Genomic DNA, 10402 nt, shown 5'->3' with positions numbered 1-10402 from the left:
TTGGTTGCACGTAGTTGGACAAACATATTTTCCCACATTACAACCACAGACTTTAATGTATTTCATTGACATTTTCAGTAATATGGCAACACCTAGTTGCACATGAAATTGAAGGGAAACAATACACAGTTTTAAAATTTTTGTAAAACTATAATGTGAAAATATCGCCCTGAGTTAGTGCTTTGTAGAACTATCTTTTATTTCACACGTCTGTTGGAATGTGCCTCAATTTTATTTTTCTATACAGTTTGTTATGTCTATAGCATTTTTTCTCAAGTCCTGTCACAGATTTTTACTTTGATTTAGGCTCTATCACAGAAGATCCCAATAAAATATATAAAAGTCTGTAGTTGTAACAAATTAAGGTGGTATTAATATTTGTGCAATGTTTAAATGGATTATGATTAATGTGTACATTTTCTTACTGTAATGTTTAATTTTTTGGTCATTATTCTTTATTTAGGCTTTAATGTCATTTCTGTGTTCTTTTTTTATTTTCAGGAAGTGCAGAGCTGTCAGCATTAGAAGAGTCCTCCTCAGAGAGCAGTGTTGATAGGAGTAATAGTGTAAATGCTGTCGAAAACAAAAATAAAAGCATTACATTGCATCTGTCAGCCCAAAGACCTAACACCATTCTCGATGAGCCACCCTCCAAACCGGGAATTGAAGACCCAGGACAAGACACCAGTGATGAGGATCATGAAGATCTTCCTTATGATGAGGATCTCAGAAGCTCGTACTTAAACCAAACATCTAGTTCTTCTGGAAACTCTGATGGAGGAGAAACTGTTCCTGGAAGGCCAGATTCTCCTGGTCTGCTTGAGAAAGATAAGAATACCAGCACTAAACCTGCAGGAGTCTCTTAATGCTACCAATCAAATTGAGATTGCTCTTCCTACAGACATTACCCATGTCTTGCTGCGACATTTCTCTCAGGGGGAGTTGCTCGGACTAGAAAGGCTGATTGACGCAGAGACCTTGCCAGAGGTGTCTCTGCTGGAAAGCGTGGACGACTCCGTGTTTAGCTTGGCTGCAACAACCAGTACACCCAGAAATTACTGCTGTAAAAGTGAAAATACTCTAGAAATTACTCATAAAGGATCAAAGAATGAATGTTTAGAAGAAAAAACTGAAAAGAAAATTGATGATTTTGCTTCAGTTGCAACTGAGGAAAACGTGTCCTGCTCGGGAAGTATAAACCAGAACAGAGGGGATGACTCTGCAAATGAAACTGAGCCAAACAAGACAAGAGAGGATGATCGGAATCAGAGAGTCCCTCTCATTCGCACTAGGTCCTTCTGTGAGATGAAGTATGGCCAGGGACAAGTTCATTACCGTCTCCCAGATTTCTCCAAGGTGGCCCCGAAAGTAAAAATCCCTAAAACTCCAAGTGGACCTGTGAGACCAGTTCCCCCAAACCCGAACACCATTCACAGAGCCCAGTCTTCTCCTGGTATGTTAGAGGTGATCAGCAGAGTCCTGGAGGACTCGATCCCACCAGCAGAGATGCCCTACATCTTTGAAGACAGTAAAAACCAACCTCCACCAGCAATGGTGCATCATCTGATGGTAGCATTAATCTCATTATGCATCCATACCTTAAAGCTTCATATGTCTGTAATTCCTCATAGAGTGACAGTGTTGTGCTTGTTGACTGCCCGTCTAACTAATTGTTTGTGAATTTTTAGACTGAACATGACAAATTACTGACCAGATATGTAGATTCAGTTAACCTTATAGAAGTAATGGCACCAAAACCAAATGTAAGCTCAAACCAGTTTTGCATAATACTGATTTCTAAATAATCTGTGCTAGTTGTACTACTAATTATTGGTTATGCTTTACAGATTCGTCCACCCTCAGATGAAGCTGAGAAGCAACTTAAGATTGGTGTAGAGACTCATCCCAAATACTTGGTTTCTCCCCTTTCGCTGTCAGGTACGTTTCTGTGTCTGACACCTGAAACTGTGGATGTTCAAGGCTGGACATTATGCTAATGATTGGAGTCTCGAGTTCATATTACAGTATTAAAGCGTTTGTCTTTGTTCAAATAAAGAGAAAATTAATCAATGTGAAAGGTCTCTATGTGAAAATTTAGTGAAACTTAATCTTCTTAATATATGTGAACTGCAATGTAAAATTTTCATTTTCACCTAGGAAAAGTATTTAAAGTTTCTTTCTGTAAATTCTGTACAGTAGATTAACAACATTAGGCACCTCAAAGTGACCAAAACAACCTGGTGATCATCAGACATGTTTAAGAATGAAACAGTCTTTCTAGAACAGCCTTCTGCCACCACCACAATGAGAATGGTGTTTTCATGGTGATATACTGTTAGTTTTTTTTTTTGTTTGTTGTTTTTTTTGCCACAAAGCATTTTGTTTGTAGGTCCAAAACTTTAGTTTTAGTTTCATCTGACCAGAACAACTTATTTCACATGTTTGCTGGGTCGCCTACATGGTTTGATTAAACAGTGATGCATTAGATGCATCACTGCATCTAATGCAGTGATGCATCTAATACCAGGCTTGGTCTTTATAGTTTTTGTATTTTAATAATTTGTATCTCATGTTAGAATCCTAATTTTATGCTAGGTATTATTCCACTTCTTTCCATCACACAAAATTCTAATAAAGATAATGAAATTTGTGAAACCACAAAATGTCTAAAGGTATGAATACATTTTGCTACTGCAAGAGTTAGATATTACCCTTCTTGTATCAATTCTGTGTTATTGTTTTTACAGAAAACTTTATTGAGAAAGAGAGTGAATCGACTCAGCACACAGTAGTTAAGGAAGCAACCAGAGTTTTATCAAACCAGCATCAGGATAATCTTAGTGATGGTGAGAGATTAACTGCTGAGCTGAGAGAGATCATCATCCAGTTTATGCAGAAGGTACTCTAAGTTTGAATGTGGTTCCTCGCATTATTCTGTTCTGAAACATCAAACTGCTTAACAAGCCTCATGTTTTCAGGTTGAAGAATTCAAATGTAATGTTACTAATATGGCTGTAAGCACAGCTGAGCAACAAATGGTAAGGATGTTTGAATCCTCAGAAACAAATTTTATTTAGGTACATTTTATCTTTAAAAAAAATAATATTTCTGTCTTTTTTATGCGAGTGAATACAAAAGTTGTCTATTGTCAGATGCTGAGGAGCATGATGGAGGCGCAGGATGAGCTTGAAAGGAAATACATCAGTAAGAGGGACGAGCACAGAGCTCTGGAGATGCAGAACTATATGGGTCTATCCAGAAACACTGGCACTTTTGACCCAGACAGGTTCAGTAGATCTTATTGTTGCTACCGATCGAATCTCAGATTATCTGTACATACGTTACATTTTCTGTGCATGCGTTGTTCTGTGTGCAGACTAGTCGAGGGAGACATATTCAGGATAGGGATGCACCTAGAGGACATAAAGGAGGTCATTGACAGAAACACGTATGAACAGATTTCTCCACCCCACTCGTCCTCCACTCCCACAGCCACCACTGTCTCGCTGCATGAGAAGCCCGGTTCACTTTCCTTTCACACAAGTTCGCCTCCACCTGCACCTTCCCTGCATGAGGTAACAAACACATTTTCCTTCAAGATAATTAGACATGTTATTTGCACTCAGAACATTGGAAGCTGTCTTTTTTCATATTAACCCAGTTACGGCACTCTACTCTGAATATCCATCATTCATATTGACTAAAGATAGGCATGTCCTATTTGTGACTCCAGAGCCAATGCCAGTCATTTGAAATTAAGGCTTTGTTTATAATGAGTCACTATTAAATGCTAATTAAAAATTCCTATCTATATACTTTATTTAATGTACTCTGTACGAAGCACATTGAAGTGCTTCAATGTTTAATCTCTTTTTGATACGACTTGTAAATATTTCAGTTTGTATTGTGGTTCAAATTAATCTTCTGAATGTAGAACATCCAGAATATAAATTGGGCGCTTTGCACTGAACGTTGTAAAGTTCAATAAATTAGTTAGTACCAAACTCTGATACAAGTCCTTTAAAAGAAGAGATTGAGACCTTGATTTTGATCAATTCATTTTTATCTCTTGCTAAAAACATATTACTTTAATATTACCAGATGCTGATCAGGTATTCAGTATAACTTTGATCTGCCTCAATTACAATCTGATTATGTGTTGATAAAATGCAGGTTATTTGCAGCAGAAAAGCACCTAACAATTCATTACATAATGGTTTAAATTCATCAAACTTTACAGCATACATATAAAGATAATTTTTAGCTTTGTTTGGGTTGAATGGTAGTCTTTAAGGAATTTCATCACATTATTGAAATAAAATATTTAAATGCATGCTATTCACTAATCTGTCCTGTTGTCAGAAAGAAGCTGGTATAATGTTTTCTATCCTAAACTGTCATCAAAAACTAACAAATAAAGGAATGAAATTCCTTTATCCCAAGTTAGCCAAAACTGAAACACTGCCATCTTCTGGCTCATTTTAAAGAGATGGAAATATTTTTTTTTTATTAAGCGTGCAAATACAGTATCCAGGGTTTTGTTTTTCAGGGGGAAATTACAGGCCCTTTCACTGAGAGTTGCAAAGAGGATGCACAGAAAGACCACAATAACCAAAGAGAAGTTGAAGACTCCTCAGAGGGGCATGTGAATGGTGGATTTAACCAAAGCTGGGAGATCAGGACTGCTGACCCTTTAAAGGAAACTGTCAAGCAGCCCATCAGCAATTCCCAGTATGACTAATTGATCTTTTTCTCGGACTTTTATACTGATATATTTTTTAAATTAAAATTTGACTTCCCAAATGTTCCCTTTTTTTATACTTTTTATTTTGTTTATAGTAAATAAAACTTTATGTCTAAAAAGTAATTGGAATAATACAGTTTGAGTAAAGAAAAACTATTTTGTTTCCACGTATTGATGCTCTGAGTGTTTCTTTATTTATTGTGTGATTGTGTTCATATTAAAGGCACGTTCTCGGCCTTTCTTCAGGCAGATAGTGTTTCAGGTTCAGTGCTGGTTTCAGGTTTCTCTGTGCAGAGGGAACAGACTGTTTGGACCTGTGTGTGTTCAGGTTGTTTTCTCCATCCTGTTTCAGTGGCCTGCTGGGCTCGGTACACGGACTGCACTGTCAGACAGCAGAAGATGAGCAGGAGACAATTTTAACTTATCCGAGTGGAAGCAAATGTGCTTCCACTCGGATAAGACTGCCTCTGTGGACCCCTGACAGGTATTTACTGCTATGAGTGACTAGTTTGAGTTGATTCCTATGGAAAAAGAGCATGTTGCCATTTCTCAGAGCTGCATCTGATTTGCTGCATGATGCTTTTTACATGACTATGTCATTTGAAAAAAAAAAAAACTAACTTTATTTTTACCGACTCACACTCAAGTCTTGAGTCATTTTGTTTCTGTGTGTTTCTCTGTTTCAGCTCTGACTTGAATACAAGCAGTGAATGTGATCTGGGTGATTGTGTGTGTCTGGCAGCGGAGCGCTACTGTTCTTCTCATCCTCCCAGAGACTCAGACAGCCGCAGCATCTCACAGCCCGTGGTCAGCACCTCATGTCTGTCACAGGTCAGTCACACTTAAACTTTGAGTCTCTTCTGGATAATCCGTATTTTTCCTGATTTGTTGTAGGTTCAGGTACAGCTGGAACCATTAATTGTTCAAATCCCTAAAATATAAGACACTCGTGCTGATGATGAGTATGTGTTTGTTGTATGAGTTACAGCGGATATCTAGTCCAGAGACAGACAGTGGATTTGGAAGCTCCTATCTGAATCAGTCAGCCACTGAAGCATTTCAACCAAATGTCCTGACAGGAAGGTCAGGAAAAGGGTTCCCAGATTTTTCTGATTTCTCTGCAGCTTCTGCCCACAGACCACAGGGGAAACTGAAATCTGCTCCTTTCTTTTCCAGCATTCACTCCAAGTGTGACGACCTAAACAACTCAGACAGTGAAGCTTCCTGCTCCAACCTGGAGACGACTATCCACACAGTCGCCGTGGCTACCAACTCATCCATCAAAACGCTGCACTGTGAAGCAGGTGCAGCTGCAGTGGAGTTGTGGGTGGAGAACACCACCCAGGAGCCGTCAGTCAGGCTGCAGAGTAAGTCAAGCCTCCCTCACTTGTTTCACCATTGATCAGTCCTGCAACATTTATTTCTCCACAAACAGGAACTCACCAAATACGTCTTGCCCACATACCTGAGCCAGCTTTCAGGACCTCCATGGACGCTGGAGACAAACACACTCCTCTGAACTCCTGTTCTTGCAACAGGTCAGTGTGCATGGAGCTAATCTTGGTGGTAGACATACAGAAAGATGTTATCTGCCATCTTTTATCCTGTTCCTGTGTGCGTCCAGCGAGGCCATCTTGGCCTTGCAGACAGAGGTATCAAAGTTAAAGAAGGACCTGGAGCAGGGGTTGGTACAGCTACCCCACTTGGCACAGAGGATGGACTACCTCACTTCAAAATACAGACAGGAAGATTCAGACCGCACATCTAACATCCAAACTCACACACCAGCTTTAAAAAAGTGAGTCCCTAATCTTTCCTTTCAGTAAATAAATAGAAGAATAGGAGTTGTTGGAATGTGTTTCTGTGACTTCCCATGAATAAAATATTCTGTGTATTTCCTGTAAAGTCCTGTTATGTTCCTCTGATTAGATCTTTGTTTGTCTAGTTTAGGGAAGTCGAGCAGCAGAGGGAGGAGTAACCTCACATCCAGTCTAGAGAGAATAGATGACTGGATTTCCTCAGACATGGAACGAAGCAAGAGCAAAGGTAGTCTACCAGAACTTTATGTTTTGTCCTTTTTTAAAGATGATTTTAATCAATTAATCAATCAAACTTCATCTATATTTGCTTTGGTTTATGAGCACAGACAGCGGTGGTGGAAGCTGCTCTGAGATAATGATGCAATTTCCTGATTCACCTGTGGGAGGAGTATTTTCCACATCTGAGCTTCAAGATAAACTCCAGCACACAAGAGGTTGATCACTGAGGAGTGCCTGCTGACATTTGTTTTTGGTTTTTTTTCTTACATTTTACTGCTTTATGTCCAAAGAGATTAAACTTAAGATCATGTTTCTCTAATATAGGTACTATAGGAATCTCTGGTTTAAAAGCACAGAATGAGCGTCGTGTGAAGCAAAGGCCACAAGGTGAATATTTCATGTGGAATATTGCAGTTTTATCTATTTCATTTATCCATAACTAAGAAGAATTTAATAATATGCCTGACAATCTGAAACATAACATTATAAGTTGTTCAATATATATGTACAGTACAGCTCAATTACTTATTAGCACTTTGTGATAAATCTTTTGTTTCTGTGATGGGCAGCCATCCAGAGTTTTACCTCTAAGGAGAGGTGGTCTCCCGCTCTCCAGAAGCCCCTCCTTCAGGTCAACTATGGCTCCTCCTGCAGCCTGCCAGCCAGGTACACATGTCTCACCTCAAACCTTCAAACAATAATTGCCAGGAAGACATATGCTATCATCAGATGCAAATATGATTGTGTTAAGGAGGAGTGGGAGAATTTTAATTTATTGACAAAACCAATTTAAATGTATTTAATGGATGATAATCCAGTCAGTGTCTTTGATTTTGAAACTGAGCAGGTCTAGGTTTATTCAAACTCAATGCCAACTTCAGTGTCATGTTGCTTGATGATTTATAAATTAACTTGCAAGTTATCTACTCGTATATCAATAATATTTGAAAGGCTGCTGGTAAGATTTCTGCATTTCAGTCCGGAAAGTTTTAAAATGAGATTTTTATGAATCTTGAATAGCCCTAATAATCTCTCATTTCTGCCTTTTATTGCAGCTATAAAGTGAGAGAGCCACAGCTGCTGTCCACATCCTGTCACAGAAAACACTCCACTCAGTCAGACACTGCACTTCTTCCCAGCAATGTGTATTTTCAGCAGACTCTGTCTCCAGTCTCTGTTCCTCCCAGGGCGACCAGCAGACGCAGAGGCAAAAAGGTCAAAGGCTCAAGCTTTAATGCTGATGTCAGCATAACAGTTTTTTCCATTGTTTTTTTGAATAACATAAGATGTTCTGCATGATTTTCAGGAGGAAGACATGAACAGGACTCTGGACCAGGCCATTGAAGTTGCTCGCATCATGAAACGGACCACAGATCGTATGGCCAGGAAACTTTCTGCTGACTTAGCCAAGGCACAGCTGCACAAGAAAATTTACAACACGCAACCACTAGGGGGCAGAAAACACCACACTCCCTAAATGTCATCAAATTTCACTGATCTTCCCGTAATACCTTGTATGGGGATTCTTTAGTGCCACAATTCAGTAAATAAATGAGACATTAAATAAATATTCATATACTTGATAGTATAAATGAAACTAAAAATATTAAATGTTAAATACAAAAATACATTCTTTAAAATTATTTAAATATTTCAATTATTTATTTTCAAAAGAAATGGCAAATATTAAGTGCAAATTAAAATTGACTGTGTGTCAAAAACAAATGTCAATATTTATAAACTTTTTTCAATAGCCCTCCTGTGTTGCAGACAGCACATGGTCAACTTATAGATTAGTTAAACTTCTGTGCAGGTTAACTGATCAAACAACTAATTATATAATTTTTAACTTAGTGAGTTTCAGTTTAATTTACCAGTTTATTCATTTAAGTTTTCAACTTTGCTTTAATAGAGATTTGTGTAAGTGTTAATTTTTAATTTCTTAAATATATTTATCGCAGTTTTATTTAAACTTTCATATGTATAAATATTTATTTAATAAAATATGTTATAGATTGTGGTATGTTTGGGCCTCAATACAAAAGACTCATGTAACATGCATCTAAAAAACTGTTTTGATGGGTTTTTTGTAAAAATGCATCAGTTTATTGTTTTCTTCTTTAAACAGTACATATTTATAAATGTCTGAAATTGATTTCTTCTTTTCGGACATCAGTTTGTTTATATGTAAATCCTATGTGAGTTTTTATATAACGTGTGGTTCATATTTATTACTCAGAAAGATGCATTTATTAACCTATATGTTCTGCAGTTTGTAAATTTGTCCTGATATTTCAACTCTCAACAATTTCTTACGATCTTAGAATAAACTTTATATTGTGACATTGCTCGATTGTCCATACAGTGGAGTTGCATAAAACCTTACAATGGCTATATGTCTCCTGTTTGCATAATATCAGTTACTGAAGGCACGGATTCAATACAGGCAGAAGATACAATTAAATCAGATTAAATCTGGGTCATTTTACTGATACTGTGTTTCAGGAAAAACCCGTCTGCCTTTACCTTGACTGCATATCAGCTCCTATCCTTTTAGCAAATCCTCACATTTGATGCCTCTAATGCCCATCCCTGCTGGGCTCTGGATACACCTGTCTCAGTGTCATCTTTCTAAGTTTCAGTTGAGTAATTCATTGTTGGTCCTGCTTTTTTTTCCACAGCCGGAGCCTGCTGGTGCCGGGCTGCCTGCAGTCAACTACTGTACGTGTTGAGTTTCTCTGTTCTACAAAAAGACATCAGAAACGAAAAGAAACAAGAAGCAGCATTCCTAAACTATCTGCTCAAACCTTCCCAGGAGTAGGTGATGTTCATTAACCTGCAGGCACTTCAAGAAATTAGTAAAAATAATAACAAATGATATTGCTTTGGATTTCTGTTTCTTATTTACTTTAGAGAGGTCTGATTAGACATAAAGGCCCTTCAACATGAAAGACTGAAGGAACCAACCCGGGCTGTTTGCAGGATAGAACTTTATAGCATATTTGTGTATATTTGTGCAGAACAAATGATCTGAGCCAAAAAATTGTGTATAACAAAAAGATAATGTTTCACTGATGGAACATCCTAAAAGATCAATGTAGATGAAGATCAGTTCAAGACCCCTAAATATGATACTTTGATAATCCACAGTTGGGACACAACCTCTGTTTTGTGAATCACTGCTAAAATGTTTTCTCTACTTCTGCATATCAGCCATTATATTAAGCCTGCAGTTTAGCACACACTTTTAGCTAACACTAGCACATGAACTAACATTAACATGGTTGACTACAGGCCTACTACAACCTAAAATTAAGCTTATATAATTCTAGCTAACAATAGCTAAGACCACCATCTGCTGTGCAAATAGTAACTTATATGCTAAGCAACAACACCAATGTTTGTTCAAACCAAATTTAATATAATCAAAGATAACCTAAATAAATACAAAAAAGTAACTCAAATTAAGATTTAATTGCTTACACTTTACCTGAAAACATAAACATTCCCCCACTTGCAAAACCACCAAATCTAGAGTGAACCCGTCTCTTTCCCAATGACTGTTCTAGATAGCCAAAAACACAAAACTAATGACAAAAGGCTGTCTCACTTTACCCCA

The 10402-nt window shown here is 37.7% G+C and overlaps 1 protein-coding gene across 1 annotated transcript; it reads left to right on the top strand.

The window, feature by feature from the left end:
• The first annotated feature begins 506 nt into the window (after nt 1-506).
• On the top strand, nt 507-9661 carry aknad1 (AKNA domain containing 1). The gene is made up of 21 exons (XM_032564352.1): nt 507-1569; nt 1689-1763; nt 1848-1938; nt 2748-2899; nt 2979-3038; nt 3153-3286; nt 3377-3575; nt 4550-4731; nt 5097-5228; nt 5431-5575; nt 5733-5827; nt 5921-6111; nt 6180-6282; nt 6369-6542; nt 6690-6790; nt 6891-6998; nt 7108-7170; nt 7353-7449; nt 7839-7998; nt 8090-8262; nt 9465-9661. Exons 1-20 carry the CDS (start codon nt 775-777, stop codon nt 8258-8260), a joined length of 3228 nt encoding a protein of 1075 aa, XP_032420243.1. The 5' UTR covers nt 507-774; the 3' UTR covers nt 8261-8262; nt 9465-9661.
• Nucleotides 9662-10402: the final 741 nt, after the last annotated feature.

This window comes from Xiphophorus hellerii, chromosome 6, assembly GCF_003331165.1.
Source record: "Xiphophorus hellerii strain 12219 chromosome 6, Xiphophorus_hellerii-4.1, whole genome shotgun sequence".
Taxonomy (NCBI): Eukaryota; Metazoa; Chordata; class Actinopteri; order Cyprinodontiformes; family Poeciliidae; genus Xiphophorus; species Xiphophorus hellerii.
The sequence above is the reverse complement of the archived record's forward strand: the minus strand, read 5'-3'. Positions and strand labels throughout refer to the sequence as shown.

Bases quoted from the DNA above. Each gene is read 5' to 3' on its own strand.
- aknad1 (XM_032564352.1), top strand. From the start codon at position 775: ATGGAGGAGAAACTGTTCCTGGAAGGCCAGATTCTCCTGGTCTGCTTG. The intron at 1,570-1,688 runs GTAGCATTAATC...GTGAATTTTTAG, and splicing joins CAATGGTGCATCATCTGATG to ACTGAACATGACAAATTACT. The intron at 6,791-6,890 runs GTAGTCTACCAG...TTATGAGCACAG, and splicing joins GGAACGAAGCAAGAGCAAAG to ACAGCGGTGGTGGAAGCTGC.